Source organism: Frieseomelitta varia, unplaced genomic scaffold, assembly GCF_011392965.1.
Source record: "Frieseomelitta varia isolate USP_RPSP 00005682 unplaced genomic scaffold, Fvar_1.2 scaffold_326, whole genome shotgun sequence".
NCBI lineage: Eukaryota > Metazoa > Arthropoda > Insecta > Hymenoptera > Apidae > Frieseomelitta > Frieseomelitta varia.
Genome location: NW_025110064.1, coordinates 767,775 through 785,939, shown reverse-complemented (window position 1 = coordinate 785,939; position 18,165 = coordinate 767,775). Strand labels below are relative to the sequence as shown.

At 32.2% G+C, this 18,165-nt stretch overlaps 1 protein-coding gene and 1 long non-coding RNA gene across 5 annotated transcripts in view; both read left to right on the top strand.

Moving 5' to 3' along the window:
• Window positions 1-10,890, top strand: part of LOC122530102 (flotillin-2) — an 80,455-nt gene extending 69,565 nt beyond the window's left edge. Inside the window, exons 2-8 of one of the 2 annotated variants that reach the window (XM_043656767.1) lie at window positions 416-712; window positions 1,937-2,169; window positions 3,575-3,694; window positions 4,501-4,715; window positions 5,619-5,802; window positions 6,760-6,906; window positions 7,498-10,890. In XM_043656767.1, the coding sequence (XP_043512702.1) occupies window positions 416-712; window positions 1,937-2,169; window positions 3,575-3,694; window positions 4,501-4,715; window positions 5,619-5,802; window positions 6,760-6,906; window positions 7,498-7,527 (1,226 nt within the window). In that variant the 3' untranslated portion in view covers window positions 7,528-10,890. Of the gene's footprint in view, window positions 1-415; window positions 713-1,936; window positions 2,170-3,574; window positions 3,695-4,500; window positions 4,716-5,618; window positions 5,803-6,759; window positions 6,907-7,497 lie in introns of those variants that run through there. The other variant, XM_043656769.1, reaches the window with a different exon arrangement.
• A 3,374-nt stretch (window positions 10,891-14,264) lies between these two features.
• Window positions 14,265-17,916, top strand: LOC122530068. Of its 3 annotated transcripts, none has more exons than XR_006306905.1 (3): window positions 14,265-15,384; window positions 15,493-15,679; window positions 15,969-17,916. It is a non-coding gene; the product is annotated as an uncharacterized LOC122530068 (long non-coding RNA). The 3 variants fall into 3 exon arrangements; XR_006306906.1 differs by having other exon boundaries at window positions 15,480-15,679; window positions 16,000-17,916; XR_006306904.1 differs by having other exon boundaries at window positions 15,480-15,679.
• Window positions 17,917-18,165: the final 249 nt, after the last annotated feature.

Sequence of the window (18,165 nt, the reverse complement as noted above, 5' to 3'; positions counted from 1 at the left end):
TATAATATATTTTATATATATAATATGTATTATATTATATAGTATATTATATTATATTATACTATATTATATATTACAGTATATTATATTATACTAATGATATACTAATATAGATATACTATACATTAGTATAATATATTATATTATATTATATTGTATTATATTATATTGTACAATTATTATATATATATATATATATATATATATATATATATATATACAATATAATTTGATATAATTTTAAACACCATGTATATTATTAATTATAATGTTAATTAAGTACACTTATTAAAGATTATAAGTCAATACAATTGACTTGTATAATAGACATGTAGTACTATACTAATAATGTGTCGAGTCTATACTGTTTCATTAAAGAGCAATTAGACATTTGCTTCTCAATTATGTTTTACAGGAGGATGTTGCGGTTCGATGAAAAAGAGGACCATCGTCGGCGGCTACGCGTTCACGTGGTGGTTTGTCACGGACGTGCAGCGACTGTCGCTCGAGGTTATGACATTGAACCCCGTCTGCGAGAACGTGGAAACCGCACAAGGCGTACCACTGACTGTCACTGGTGTAGCACAGTGCAAGATCATGAAGGCTGACGAGCTTTTACACACTGCCAGCGAACAATTTTTAGGAAAAAGCGTTTACGAAATCAAATCGACCATTTTATCTACCCTGGAAGGTCATCTTCGCGCGATATTAGGTAAATTTATATTTCTCTCAATTTTTCAGAATTCTCAGCATCTCAGTTGGAGAATGAAAGATAACTGTTTTGCTCTGGAAAATATACTCGAGCATTCACTCTTGGAAATATTTCATAATTTCATGATTTTAATTATATATAATTATGATTGATTGTGTAATTATTTTTATTAAATTATGTAAATATTTTATAAAATTATATATGATATAATTATAATGATAATTATAATTATATATGAATGTTTTATAACTTTATAATTTTATAGTATATTTTGGAAAATAATTTTGAATTATAGTTATGTATAATTATATTGCTTGTATAAATATTTTTATTAAATTATATATAATTACATATGAATGTTTTATAATTATATAATTTTGTAGTATATTTTGGAAAGTAATTTTGAATTATAATTAAATATAATTATATTAATTCTATAAATATTTTTATTAAATTATATATAATTATATATGAATGTTTATAATTTTGTAGTATATTTTATAATTTTTTGTAGTATATTTTGGAAAATAATTTTGAATTATAGTTATATATAATTATATTGCTTGTATAAATATTTTTATTAAATTATATATAATTATGTATGAATGTTTTATAATTTTATAATTTTGTAGTATATTTTGGAAAATAATTTTGAATTATAATTATATATAATTATATTGATTGTATAAATATTTTTATTAAATTATATCTCATTGTATAATTATATATGAATGTTTTATAATTTTATAGTATATTTTAGAAAATAATTTTGAATGAAATATGGTAAAATAGTGATATATTATTAACACATAATATAATATTATTGAAAATATCGTTACTTTAAAATATATGATTGTATATTATTATTCCTATGAAAATGGAAATTCGTTCACCTCTCAATATGGTACATATATATATATTATTAAGTGTTATATATTATTACTGTTACATTATCATTAATATTATACATTATAATTATATACTATTAACCAACTATATATTTATCAATATATACGTAATATCGTAACAACTTATAATTAAATTTCGCTTAATTAAACTTACAAACAATTCACCGATTGTGTGTGGAATGTAATTCGGCAATGTAATTCCATGTAATTAGAAAAGTTTCAATTCTCTGGTGCACAATTTCTGCTAATAAATTTCTGAATAAATGAATATCGACGAAGATCGTGAAGAAACTTTGCGGGGGAAACTACTTTTCAGGCACGCTATCGGTGGAGGAAGTGTACAAAGATCGAGATCAATTCGCGACGCTGGTGAGAGAGGTAGCCGCGCCGGACGTTGGCCGTATGGGCATCGAAATTCTATCGTTCACGATAAAGGACGTGTACGACGACGTTCAATACTTGGCGTCGCTTGGCAAGGCACAGACAGCGGCTGTTAAACGGGACGCCGACGTAGGCGTCGCCGAGGCGAACCGCGACGCTGGTATCCGGGTACGTTCACATTGCGGATGTCGGTTAGGCTGACTTCCAGATTCACGAGAGTGATTCGAAATTCACGAGAAAAATTCTGAATTTCTCCGAGGGATTCCAAGTTTTTCAGAAAAATTCTAAATCTCTGGGAACAATTCTAAATTTTTCAGAAAAGTTCTAAATTTCTGGGAAAAATTCTAAATTTTTAAGAAAAATTCTAAATTTCTGGGAAAAACTCTAAATTTTTCAGAAAAATTCTAAATTTCTCGGAGAGATTCTAAATTTTTCAGAAAATTTCTAAATTTCTGGGAAAAATTATAAATTTTGCAGAAAAATTCTAAATTTCTCGGAGAGATTCCAAGTTTTTCAGAAAAATTCTAAACTTCTCGGAGAGATTCTAAGTTTTTCAGAAAAATTCTAAATTTCAGGGAAAAATTCTAAATTCTGGGAAAAATTCTAAATTTTTAAGAAAAATTCTAAATTTCTGGGAAAAATTCTAAATTTCTCGGAGAGATTCTAAGTTTTTCAGAAAAATTCTAAATTTCAGGGAAAAATTCTAAATTCTGGGAAAAATTCTAAATTTTTAAGAAAAATTCTAAATTTCTGGGAAAAATTCTAAATTTCTCGGAGAGATTCTAAGTTTTTCAGAAAAATTCTAAATTTCAGGGAAAAATTCTAAATTCTGGGAAAAATTCTAAATTTTTAAGAAAAATTCTAAATTTCTGGGAAAAATTCTAAATTTTTAAGAAAAATTCTAAATATCTAGGAAAAATTCTAAATTTTTCAGAAAAATTATAAATTTCTCGCAGAGATTCTAAGTTTTTCAGAAAAATTCTAAATTTCTGGGAAAAATTGTAAATTTTTAAGAAAAATTCTAAATTTCTGGGGAAAATTCTAAATTTTTAAGAAAAATTCTAAATTTCTGGGAAAACTTCTAAATTTTTCAGAAAAATTCTAAATTTCTGGGAAAAATTCTAAATTTTTCGAAAAAAAATTCTAGATTCACGAGAAAGTTCTAAATTTCTCGAAAGAATTCTAAATTTCTCGGAGAGATTCTAAGTTTTTCAGAAAAATTCTAAATTTCTGGGAAAAATTCTAAATTTTTTGAAAAAAAATTCTAGTTTCACGAGAAAGTTCTAAATTTCTCGAAAGAATTCTAAATACACTAAAAAATTATAAATTTTTTGGAAGAATTCTAAATTTTCCGGAAGAATTCTAAATTCACGAAAAAATTCTAAATTTCTCGACGAAATTGCAAATTCAATCGTCGGAATATACCTGCAACAGTGAAATTAATTATTAAACATTGAGCGACATAAAAATTACTTTGATCGAAACATACGACATCTCGGAAAAACCTACTCCCGATATAAAATGCATGCGATTGTCGGAATGATTTTAAATTATATTTTAAATTAATCGACAGGAGGCAGAATGTGAGAAGGCAGCGATGGACATAAAATACAATACAGACACAAAAATCGAGGACAATGCCAGATTATTTCAACTGCAGAAGGCGAATTTCGATCAGGAAGTGAACACAGCGGTGAGTCTCAGTCGAAACCATTCAGAAAAAGAAGATAATAATTGTTAAATATAAAAATGTTGTCTCAAAATCAGTATCATTTAGTATCATTAGGTTTTACATAACTGATAACAATTTACATTAGGTCACTAAAATCTTGGACAGCTAATTTTACACTCTCTCTGTCAAAGTGTAACAATAAAATCACGTTGGACAAGAAAACATCAGAATTAAGTAATTTAATCCTGAATTGATGAATGAGTGAAAAAGATTCAGCCTTGATATTGATTTCAGTTATTGTTGTATAAAGATAAAAGTGGAAAGGTTAAAAATAATCTTATAATATATGAAAACTCGAAACACAACCGTTTGGTTTCAATTCCATTTTTATAGAACTATTAGCATCCATATTACTATCCACAATGATTATGATCATAGTCATAATTATGGTTAATCATATAATTACACAGTAATTGATTGTAAAGTAACATTTCCATTTGCACCAATTAAATATTAATTCCAATTGCTGATTAGCTAAGTAAATTGCTGACCAAGAAAACCTGTACTGTTAATCTTTAAAAAAAAAAAACAAAAACAGTTCTAAAAATTTGAAAGAAAATTTTTTCTTCATAGATCTGTATACAACATTTGTTTACTTCTTAATGTTCTTTTGTGTGATAAATTTGAAACAAAGTACACTACAATAGATTCGATAGTTAAAGAATTAACAAGTCAGCCTGTCGTCAATTTCAATGGTACATTTTCATCGTCTTGAGATTTGATTTCAAGTAAAAAAAAAAATGGACAATGATTTTGTGGACCAACAGAAAGCGGAGGCTCAGCTGGCTTACGAGCTTCAAGCGGCGAAGATAAGGCAACGGATACGAAACGAGGAGATTCAGATAGAGGTTGTGGAGAGGCGCAAGCAGATCGAGGTTGAGGAACAGGAGATCCGCCGGAAGGAACACGAGCTCCAGAGCACCGTGAGATTACCCGCGGAGGCTGAACACTATAAAATCGGCAGAGTGGCCGAAGGGAAAAGGTGACTTTACTCTTAAACCTAGAACAATATATATATATAATTAAATATATATAATTATATTATATAATAATAAATTAAATTAAAATATATAATAATATAATTAAATATCTATATAATAATATAATATATAATAAAATATATATAATATGTAATAATATAATTATATTATATAATTAATAAATTAAATATATATATATATATACACATATATTTTACATCGATTACATAATTAATTATATTAATTGGCTATCACACATTTATATATTTATTATGTAATTTACACAATTGTAGACCATAATAATAATAATTTGCCGTCAGACCATTCTATTTTATCTTGTAGTTCACATTTTAGAATTCCAGAGATTGGCAATAATTAATTGGATGAAATTAAAAATTCCCAATTCCAATGAAATTTGTATTCTTATGTTCTTCCATGATATGATGGAACGTTTAATTTTTATTGGATACTTCCCTAAAATTCTAATAGTATAAAGTCATAATAGTGTAAATAATAATATAAGTAATAATAATACAAAATATTTAATTTATATAATTACTAGTACAAAAAAATGTAGTAAGAAATATTTAATCAACTCTGGAATTTTAAATGAACTGCAAATGGTCGGTGATCTTGAGAATATAATTAATAATATATAATATAATATATAAATTGCTAAACGTAATTAATATACAATATAATTAATCTACATTAAAAAACATTATATAAATTAAACGTAGTTGAAAAAAAGTTATATAAATTGTCCTCTACGCATTAAATATACATGTTATATACATTAAACATTATGAAAAATGATATACCTTGTTTTGCATAGAAATGCATAGTAACTCGCAATCTAACAGTGAACATTTGTAAATTAAACTGGTCGATTTGCCGGTTTCTAGGACGCAGACGGTGAACGCGGCCATTGCTGAAGCTGAGAAGATTCGATTGATCGGGGGAGCCGAGGCACAGGCTCTACAAGCGGTTGGAATGTCGGAAGCTGAACATATGCGGATGAAGGCCGCCGTCTACAAGAAGTACGGCGAGGCTGCCATTCTCAATATCGCTCTGAACGCTCTGCCAAAGGTGAGGGATCCTTCATTCTCAGACTGCAATTGTCGGCCACTGAAATACAAAATACAAAAGTCTGAGACTTGTAAGAGAGAACTGAAGTGCAAACGCTGTTCTATGCAAAGAACACAGGTGCTGTTCTTGCAAATGCGATGAAATCATAAATATAGAAACACAAAGAATATTCTAACGTGATCATCATTCATGGTCAGAGTGGTTATGATAATTGATATAGATCAGAAAATACATACAATAATGAAATGAAATATGCGCTGACACAGTATTGATTTACCACTCTGAACAATTCAATATAGAGAACATTAAGAAAAATGATATGAAGAAATAAATGATGTAAAGAATGTTATATAACTGTATAAATACTAATATTGCTGGATTTTAAAGTTATCTTATTACTTAGAAAATTGCTTGAGCTTGCTGCGAGAGCCAGCAATTAATGAAGAAAGTTCAAGATAGATATAGATAGATAAATAGATAGACATTGTGATATTCTGTTTTAGTGATATCATTAAAATTTAATATCATCCTGTGTCTAATAGAACTGAGGAATTGCATAAAACTTGAAATTATCTTTTGCACTTCTAAACTTTCTTTTATAACAAATGTAATAATATAAAGAAATTTAAAGAATGTTAGTATCGATTACAAGAAAATAGAGCTTGCTACCAGAGTCAGCAATTAATGAAGAAAGTTCAAGATAGATATTGTGATATTGTGTTTTTAGTGATGATATCATTAAAATTTAATATCATCCTGTGTCTGAGTTCAGGAGTTGCATAAAGTTTGCAAAAGATTTAAGCACTTGAAGTTATCTTTTGTACTTTTAAACTTTCTTCTATAACAAGTAAAGATTCTAATGAAAGTAGTGAAGATTTTATTAAAAAATTCAAACAGTATATCTACACCATAAATGTACGATTAACTCATGCCTGTTTGGTGTCTGTTTTTTTCCAGATTGCTGCAGAGGTGGCCGCGCCATTGGCGAGAACGGACGAGATTGTTCTTCTGGGCGGAAGCGACACGACCAGCGGAGAAATTACACGCCTTGTGGGGCAAGTACCTCCAGCTGTTCAAGCACTGACCGGTGTAGATCTTTCAAAAGTATGTTCAAGAGGCCGCTGGCCTCTTAGAAAGCGTATACAGATACAACGAAAGCGCGGTAGATTCTAATAGGATCATGACTCCAAAAGATAAAAACACATGATTTTGAAAAAGAGAAATGATTGAGTCATAGTTTCAGAGAAACTGGTTCAAAGGAAGAAAGAAAAAGATACAAGCGTTCTGCGAAATGAAGCAACTAAAGCAGCTAAAAGAATATTCAGATATTTTCCTCTCAAATGTATTATATAAATAATTCATAACACCGAGTCCATGATATTTCATAATGCATTTTGCATTTGCGTCATTGGCACATTTTTTTTTTTTTTTTTTCGATCGTATCAAGTTGTAACAAATGAAATGCAATTGAAAGAAAATTGTATAAAATTTGCATTGCTTCGTCGTTCTGTATTACTTTAATCTGAAGAGAAATTGAGATACAAAGCTGAAAGTTGCAAAGAATGTTGCTTGCAAAGATTCCATATGTATCAAATAATTGATAATTGACAATAATAGTTGAGAATTGATGATTCACCTATCATTCGTTCTATAAAGTTTCAAAGCGAATGGTCTCACCGTTTGAATGGCTTTCAGGTGTTAAGCAAGATACCGGGGGCAAAGTAATGGCGGACAGGGGAACAACAAGCAGACGACCAGGCGATCGGGCACTCGGAATCGGCTGAGAAAAATTCAGAACAAACACTGAACACAAGAAAATATACTGCCAAAGGTTTCTCTCTGCTTTAATCATTCACACACCATGGTGGCACTCCACTTTGTTCTCTTTCCCGAATTACTCTACCTCAAGCAGCATATAGAGACGAGGCGACGCCGAAACAGAAACCGGTTCAAACAGATCACCGCCGTGCATGCGTCGATTTCGAATCATTCACACACACACATACACACACACACACACACACACGACGACTCCGACGACGACGACCTACAACGCACACAGAAACACCTCAGCTTCGTTCATCGATCACATCGATTTGATCATCCACGTGCGAAAAAATCTCCCTCGATCCTCCTCGATCGGAATCTTTCTCGTACTTCGATCGACGTGGCGTTGTTATAACGTGATAAAGGGGGAAAAGGACGAAGAGAACGAGAAGAGAGAAAAAGAGAAGAATGAATGAATCTTCGAGGGAAGTTCTTGGAAGAGGAAACTGACGTACGAGTCTATTGTGATTGAAGATTCTCGATAATTGTGTTCAACTTCGTAAATAAGGAACTTAACGAAGAGGAAACGGGAGAGAGAGAGAGAGAGAGTTCACGCGGAGTTGGCGACGTGGAAAATTAACTGTCCGTAGTCGTTGTACGTACTCGTACTATGTATCATAGCAACTGGTGTTTCTACCTTGCTTAGAAACTATACTTGCTCCTCGAACCGGGAGAGAAATCGCTCGTTTGTCGTGATTCTTCTTCGTATTGAGACGCTGTGGATCGAAGGTGTTGCGTGAGATATCTTTGAAAACGAAATTACACAGAAATGTTTTGTTTTTCTTTCTTCTTCTTCTTCTGATAAATGAATCGTGAGATAGGCGAAAGTTCACTCACATTCCGGGGAAGGACGACTTCTTGAAATTTTGTTTGTCTTGCATTTATTTAAAAAGCCATCGTTTCTAATTAGCACCACGTGTCTTTTCAACGTGTAATTGATTGTGTTCTACGTATCTACGTGTGTGTGTGTGTGTGTGCGTGCAAATATTACTATAAAATAAGATATATAGATATATAGAGCTAATATTTTATCAGCCACCGCTCTACCACGTGTTCCGAAGCAACATCTGTATTCGTACGTGAGAAATCCAATATCAAACGCAACACCATTCCAACTACTAGTGATCTATCGACTTAAGAGAATCAATCATCAAACCTAACTCTCGGGAAAGAAAGCAAGTATCATTGGATGAATCGCGGACGACTGTTGGATCTGTAAAGAGTGCTAAAATTTTGGATACTTTTGCTTTGTTGAACAGGCTGCAATTGGAATGTTCACGAGTAACAATTGCAGAAATACTAGGCAACGTTGAGATTGATTTCATTTACGAAAATATTACAGAGATTACTATACTTTGGATATTGTGCAAGCGTGTGGAATTCAACTTGAGAAATCTCAAAATTATAAGTAGCGCAAGCCTAAAAATTGTTGCAATTCTCCAACAATTTTTGTCCAATGATACCGAAATTCTCAAGAGAGGAAAAGAAAAAAGAAAACGAAGAAACAAACGAGCCATTTTGAGCGTTCTCCTCGTTCGATCCGCGAAATTCTCTCGGTTGACCACGCATCGGAATCAATCGCGTTCCCGCCACCGGATTAATAATCTCCAAACCGAAGAAAGTGCCAACCAATTTTGTAAATAACAGTATCGTCTCGCCACCGTTTTTTAGTAGAATAATTTCCCGTTGCGTTCAACGAGCATTCTGTTGCGTCGCACCTGTTTCCTTTTTCTTTTTTTCTTTCTCAATTCAATCCCATCCGACTCGCCAATAGTGCTCGCAATAGTGATCCAGAAGAAACTTCTTACAGTCAGAATCACGTGAAAAATACGTCTGACAATTGACTCGGGTATTTAAAATCGAATGATTCATTCGTTAATTAGATTTCTAACCTTTTTACATTATGTAATGTAAGCATAAAGCGTGAAACATACATACATTATTGTAACTGTAGTTGATCGATCAGTTTCATTCATTATAACTGTACATACTACAATGGTAATTATACGTTATAGATCTTCGATTCTAATTATATATCGCGATACGAATTGAAAAAATGCGATTTTTATAGTTTGATCGCAGCGAGCGATTATGTCATTCACGTGCGTCTTATTATAACAAATTTCGTTTCGATTATTACTGTTACGAACGCGTTAATAAGATCTATGAAATGTCCAACGTTCTGCTCGAAATATGCATAATTGACAGACGTGTTTGAACAGAGCATGACTGGCTGATATATACTGTACGATGAGTTTTGTTCCAAGGAGGAATATATTCGTGACGGACGGTTTTTACCGTGCGAGAAAAATATCCACCGCGATTACGAGAATTGGATCGTCGATTATTTAGCTGATAAATGTGACATCAGGCGTCACCGAGTACAAATTCCATTGTCCTGTCCCGATGCATATGCTCGCGAAAGATAACTCGAGGGGAAAAAGATCTAACTGCGTGGGTTCGTTCAGTTTTCGTGAAATGTAGAGATTTCATTTATTGTTCAACGTTGATGTTTCGTGTCCCCCTCGGTTCTAGCGTTGAAGAAACATTCGTTTTATATTTAATAGTAATGTATTAACGTGTCATGATCTTTTTCTTCTTCAGAAAAAAAAAAAAAAAAAAAAAAATACAACTATCGCGAGCATGAGAACGCTGGAAAAGGGGAAGTGCAAGGACGTAAGATCGTCGTTCGTCGCTAAAGTCTTCCCAACAATAGAAAAGAAACAAGAAAATGCGAAAGTATAGTACACTTAGAGCAGTACAAAAAAAAAAAGACAAGACGAACTAATTTCAAAGCGTAATTCAAATTATACTCAATGAGCAAGTTAAAATTTAAAAAAGCGAAAAAAAAGAAGAAGAAGAAGAAGAAGAAGAAGAAGAAATCGTAATCCGTAAGTGCAAGGTCCACAACCTATATAGTATTTTTATTAATGATAAGCGATCGAAACTGTAAATGCCGATTATATAAGAATAGAGAAAAGGAGTGGAGAGAAATGAGGGGGAGGGAGGAGGAAGAAGTAAGTAGAAAGTTCTATTGCTCCCAGAAAAGAAAAGAAAAGAAAAGGAAAAAAAAAACAGATGTTTTATATGAGCTATTTTTAGTAAACATTTAGTGCACCCCTTCCGATGGGTAGTCAATGCGAGAACGTGTTTCAAATTCTGATTCGCCTCTCACAGGTGTGTTCTTCTTTTTCTCGGTATCGTAGAAACCGCGAAAGTTCAGATATTATACTGCGAGAGGGAAGAAATAAGAGAAGAAAACCGACGTCTATGCGCTTCTGAAAAAAAAAAAGAAGAGAAAATATTTGTCTAACCCCTTTCGAATTGAAAATTTCATGCAATGTGTTCGATTTTTGTTCCACTGATCGACGATGGAAATATAATCCGATCATCGTCGATGGAACAGAGAACTTTAGATAGGTTATCTATAGACTGCGGACGTTCGTGCAGAACTTTATTACTTTCGTTGATCTAAATCTAGAGAAATTAGAGAGATTTGCCTCTTTCGACGAGTGTTACCATAAATAACACTACTTTGGATTATATTTCGCAGACTTCTGCAGGCTTGACATTTCCAAGAACGCATGAACGTCCGCGGTTGTTGGTAGTTATCGATAACCGGATCCTCCGCCGTTCGAGGATTCGCGAAAATTTGTAAAGTTGTAAAAAAAAAAAAAGAAAAAAAAGAAAAGAAAACGTCTACGTTGTGATTTCTTAGAACATTTTCTAAAAAGTGCGTTATCTCAGCCTTGCATTTCTTATTCGACGGAACGGACGCACGGTGATAATTGTATTCATTTTGGAGAATTTTCTATTTCTATCGACACTCGGGGATATTCGCCTAACTAACGGGGAATATTTTTCCCTCCACCAAACATATTCCCAGATTCTATTCCAAATATCTCCTTTATTATTATTGTCCTTCTATTTCTATCACGGTGAATAAATTTTTAGTGACGTCTCGTCCTCGGAAAATCCAGATGATAAATTCAATCGTGTTCTAAGAAATTTACCCTCAGACGAACTTTGATTAAAACTTTGATTAAAACTTTCCTCGGCAAAACGAGTTGAGACAATTTTTCTATGATGTAACGACTCTTATTTCGTTCTGTCTGGTCTCGCGACGGAACAAAAGTCCTGCGATCATTTCTACGACGATCATATCCGCAAATCGTCTTTACGTGATGAATTGGAAAAAGAGGAGACGAGCCAGAGAAGATGAGAAGGAGGAGATATAACGCCTTTTCTATACGTTCTAGCCTAGTTAAGCGAAATCGTGGCGATGGTAGCGTAGCTACATACGTTTGTAATGTAAGATTGTTTTTAATTGTACGTGAAGTGTTTCATTAACTCTCGACTACGCGCGGTGATTCGGGATAAGATTTGACCCAACAGTGTGTCATTTCAGTATATTTCTATTTTTCCTTTTATCGAGTCCTTTTATCTCAGCATTTCTAATTATTTGTGAAAATTATTTATGACGAAAACGTCAACATTTTTGTATTAAAATAAATTAACTAAGTATATTACGATACTCTGTTCTATCACCGCTGGCCGAGGGTTAATACTTTACTAACCAAATGTCAATATTTTAATTAACCGTCGAATATTAATTGAGGAGTCTAGTTTCTTCTGTTATCAGGGGACGATTGACGCGTGCCATTTTCGGGGGTATTAGAAAATGGAATTAGAAAATTGTGAGAACGATTGCTTTAAGTGCGTTTTCCTACGACTTGATACTTCTTTTCGTTTTCGTCAGCAACACTGTTTCAATTCTTACAATCTATTGTCTTCGCATATTTGGATTGAAAATCAGATGATAAATTTCTAGTTGCAAGTTAAACGTTTCCGGCGAGTTCGATCCACGGACAGGAATTTTCTTCCATCTCTCCGATATTTCAATCAAATAACAAAATTCCACGAGCCATTGGTTCGCGTTGACTATTTTTATTAATACGTGTCGTATTTATATACTCACTTTACTTCACGTGAAACGAAACTGTGTTGCTAGCTGAAGCTAAATGTAGCAGCTAAGTATAGTTTTTCTTTAAGTGAATGTATGTACTTTTGACGAAAATATTTGTACGCTTATGTTTTTCTTTTTTTCTTTTTTTTTTTTTATTTCAAGTCACGCAGTTGCACGATACTGCAACAATTCGTGTATCGAAGAGGCAAATTGTTTCATACTACTCGTCGCTACTTCACTTTATATTCTATTATATTTTGTTGTTAACAAATAGAGTGATTTTACAGCTTACTTAAAAAAAAAAAAAAAAAGAAGAAAGCACAATACATAGAAATTTAACTAAAATGAAAATTTTATTGCTATTTCTGTTGAACTATGGGATATTAATATTTACATTGTATTTGCCTGCTTCGATATACACGTGGAAAAGAGATTTTTTCGACAATTTTTCACGAACCGAATATTCTCGAATCTATGTGATAATTGACAATACCCTTTTTTAAGATAAAAATTGAAGTGAAGATTATTAGCCTTTAATTATTAACATAATAATATCGTTGTAATTGTAAATAATCTATTTATTTATTTAATTATTTACATAGCTTGTCAATTCTGATGAGCCTAATGTCGTTTCAGGTCGTATATCGTGTGTTTTCTAATAATAAATTTATAATTAACATAAATAACTTCCCAAAAATTGGACGGCCCCGATTCGAGAATTCGGTTCCGGATGTTTGTTCGTTTGATTTTTATGTATGTGCGTGTGTGTAAGTATGGGGTGTCCATACTCATGCAATCTACAGTACCTTTACAAACGTAGAAGAATAGATAATATCGATAATATATTTTTCGTTCGATTATGTATTATGTATCGTGTATCATGTATTATATTTCAAATTGTTTCTCAATTTTTCAATTTAAGTACAACCGAATAGCTTTCAGTCAGTAAGATCGTACAAAAAGTCTTCACCGATAAGTAATTCATTACTCATGGAGTGTAAGATATATATATATACATATATTTATGCAACACGTGTATTATGAGAGTTTCCTCGTTCTAATCGATAATTGTCTGTTTACGTTTTTTCGCAAGGGGAGCAAAGTTACATTAGGATCGTACGAGCTACACCGTGTGATCAAATGCGAGAACTAAATGTCATGGATCAGTCACGTTAAACCATATTTAAAGAAATCATATTTACATAGTAATTGATTTGGCGCCACTGTATCAAATTTTTCATACAAACTTACTTGAAATGATTGAAAGTATTTTATTATTTTGGAAATAATGTATAGGAAGTAACTTTGTTTCCTGTTCTATTCTGATTGAATAGATCATTCTTTAACCTCTTGCCACGCACGTCGACAATTTTTTGTCCCAAATTACATTTTTTTCAATTTTAAGTATATTGAAATATAACCCAAGAAAACAAAGCGAATGATAAATTTATTACTTCTCAATAATTTCTATCCAGTGATATCATATTGTAACAAATAATAAATTTATTACTTCTCAATAATTTCTATCCAGTGATACCGACGAGTTCAAAAAAAAAAGAAAGTGACGAATTATTGTATACTGGTTCGGTCTCTCGTTATGGTCCGCGAACCAGTTGCGAGTTCAAGAGGTTAATGATATTTTTACTTGACCATTTAATAAAAAGTGGATACTACAAGAATGAAATATAAAACTGTTCGTTGAAAACGAACGATTATGTATACCTTTTTTTTTTTTTTTTTTTATAACCATAGTAACTGTATGAACGTATTTAACACATTGTCACATTTTAGTCGATGCATCTTCATTCGCGATGTCTTCAATACACGTGTTTCTCACTTCTTTCTACAAACTCAGTCGATAAGAAATTATTAGAAACAGTATTCATGACATTCAGTCGTAGACCGCCATGGATAAGGATGCGTGTATGTGCGTGTATCTTCGAACTGTACATTTTCGCAAAAAAAAAAAAAAGAAAAAAAAAGAAAAAAACACGTAGCTATTGTACTCAGTCTATATGTATATGTATATGTATATGTGCACGTACGCGACGCGTGTCGAACGAATCTTCGGCGGAACGAGAGGTTACATGCGAGATCGACCAAAAAATTAGGCTAAAAAAAGAAGAAAGAAATCGTAGAGCGGAGAGTAGAAACAGAGTACAGAGAGAAAAGATAATGTTCGGGATAGTAGTTAGAAATCCGAGAGATGTTCTAGGATGAATGAGAATTATAGTCTTTTGTAAACGAACGAAACACGAGAAATATTGTATATTTTGAAAATTGCGTGGGTAGAACACGTTGTCTGATGAGAACGCGTAGATAGAGAGGACAATATTATAATGATGGTAATGTCGTACTCTACTATAACTGAAAGTAACGCGACACACGTGTACACTGTGTATACATTTGCGCACACGTGGTCAGGCGTGTGACACAAGTTACACATACATATACACACACCAATTACACACACACACAAACACTCACAGGACACACGCAATGTGAATTAGTGGATATTTTTAATAAATGGATATCACGAAGCAGAGAATTTTCTGATTAATTCGGATCGATATAGATCGCGATGCGAGCGCCACTATTGTAACTTTTTTCTCGTTTCTATTTTTCCCTTGTCTCTTTGACGAGACACGTCTGTCATCTTGTGTGCCAGTGATCACAGTGGAAGACGTTAATTAACCTTCCTTCCCTCTTATAACGATGATTGTCAATGGATTAAGTGAAAATAAAATTGGTTTTCCAGTCACAAAACTGTTTTATCAAGATTAACACTGGTAAATAATATTTTCATTGGGAATTGTTCTTCGAAAACGTGGAGATCCTCTTGAAGATTGAGTGAAAATTGAAACTTTTTTACACCAAAATTTAGTTTCTTATTTCAGAATTAAAACGAAGAAAAATCACTGGATTTTAATTTTTGGATGCAAATTTAAGCGAGGACCGAAATAATAACCAATAATGACCAATGACGTGATTTCTACAATTCATCGAACCTGTTTCTTCGAAATCTAATTTCTTCTTTTACGTACATGGAAGAACTGAGAGAACAATTGTTAACTAATCATCGAGGTAAATTATTACACTTTTCTTAACACTAGAACTACCAAAATGGCCCAAATGATCAATTGATAATTTTTGTCAGATATCTTACAATGTATTTTTGGAGAACAAGTAATTCTTTGTAAAATATATAAATAAAAGCTTGCGTGCCATGTTCTATTACAAAGATTTTCTGTTTCTTTTTTACTTTAATGTCTCTAATGGAAAATTTACAGTTGTTGGTAGTTCTAGTATTAAAATTAAATTTGTCAAAACTAAAAATTGCGAATGTAACAAACAAAATTATATAAATTTCAAGCGTTGTAATCTAATCAAATCGAATCACGAAGATGGAGATCAGTGTTCAAGAATGGATATATATACAAGGAGGACAAGGGCGCAATGCTTCTCACGTTGAAATTTTTATTGTAATAGATTGTATTGAAATCTTTGTCGCACTCTTTTTGAAAACAAAAAGTGTTTACACGCGGCTGCTCGATTTCTCACGCTTTCTCTCTCTCTCACTCTCTCATATTTTTTTTCTCTTCTATCGCATTACTATCTTTCTTTATTTTTCTCTCTTCACACACATACACACACACACTCTCTCACTCCTTCCTCCTTTCTACAAACCAACACGCAAATAGGTTTGGTTCGAAGAGTGACATATACCATGTACATATTTTGTTTTTTTCTTTTTTTCTTTTTTGTTTTTCTTCATATATATACCAGCGACGGCATATAACAAAATTCGACATAGACTACAACAACAAACAACACTCTTACTAAAACTCACAGGCATACTTCGCTTTGTTTTTTATTTCATTTTCTTTTATTTTGTTCTCCTCTCGTTTACTCCTCGCGCCGGTTCATTCACACAAGAAATATAATGTACAGATACTCTATTATCACGAGGGATGTACAAGACACGCCTAGACACTTCTTTTTGCTTTTCTCTCTCTCTCTCTCTCTCTTTCTCTCATTTTCCTTTTTATTCCTACATGCCTTTGTATTCCTCTTATTATGTATATATATATATTCGATATAATAATTACATCTCGTGATTTCTCTCTCACTCTGTCTCTCACTCTACCTCTGATTCTTTCTCTCTCGTATATAATTCTCTATGTACAATTAGACTCCCCTTGCGGTCTCGTGCTTATTGTTGTTTTGTTTAGGATGTTAGTAAATACTAGTTAGCGTCATATTTACGTCTACGAAATACGTAAACGATTCAACAGTTTCATTTTTTTTTTTTTCTTTTTCTTTTTTTCCTTTACTTTTTCACTTCTGCTTAAACGCTATAGTGCTAAGTAATTCTTTGTCAATTACTTATATCACATTGTTCGTGTACACGTAGATTCCTCGCATGTTTGTTCTTTACGTTACTTTCTCTCTCTTGATTTGTTTGTTCCCGAGGGTTCCCGCTGACCGACGAGATTTCTTTTTCTTTTCTTTGTTATTTTAACCTCTTTTAATTATGTACAAAAAAGGGATATTTCTATTGTTCTTGTTTCTTTTCCTCTTTCTCTATACACATATATATCTGTCAATATTTTTGTTGGCTTTCTACGTCTGCTGTTCAGAAACAAACGCGAACGCGACTTTGCTTTGATTTGACTGCTACCATTATTCTCTTCTCTGTGTCTTCTTCTCGCCAAATACAAGAGGAGCGACTTTTAAATTTTTCTTACAAACGATTTAAAATCTTTTGTCATCTTTCTCTTATCTAGATATACTTGAAAGTTCAATATTGAAGTTATGCATTTTAATTATACAGCATTACAATTTTTTCTTCTAATAATTCAAATTCTTTGTTACTGGGATTTAAATATCCTATTGACTTTTTTTTCTTTTAATTATTAATCAAAATCTCTCATATCCATAATTATATTTGGAAGTTTATTTTGTCCAGATTACACACTTTTTGAGAATAATTCAAAGATCAATTTTCTTAGTCTTATTTCTCAATAGAAATAACAAACAAATTACTTGGTTCTTGATAGATTGATTATTAACTGTTACCTCCAGTCTTTTGTTTTAACTTACTTCATCCAAGTCACGCATTTTAATGATAAAATCGTTCTCTCTTTTTGGCTAAAAACAAAAGTTTATCACTCGTCTTGCATTCAGCGAACAAAATCAACAATTCTTGTCTGCGCTTCCTATTTTCTTTTTCGTGTTAAGAATGCCCCCAACGTCTGATACAAATATTTACATATCCATTGCACGGTTCACAGTTGAATTTTCCAAAGGAGAATTACAAAGAAGAAAGAAGAAGAAGAAGGGAAATTAATAAACGACGATGTTTGAAAGCCCAGCGGAGTTCAGTCGTGTCAAGATGAACAAGGAGGGAAACAAAAATGACTAGTGCTGTTATCTAAGAAAATCTCTTTTCTACAAGCAAAGTAGGGAGATGAAAAATGAAACTCTCCTTCTTTGACACGAATTTTGAATCTTTTTTTCTTTTTTATGTTCTTGACGAAATCGAAATACAAATTGCGAATTTTTATGCA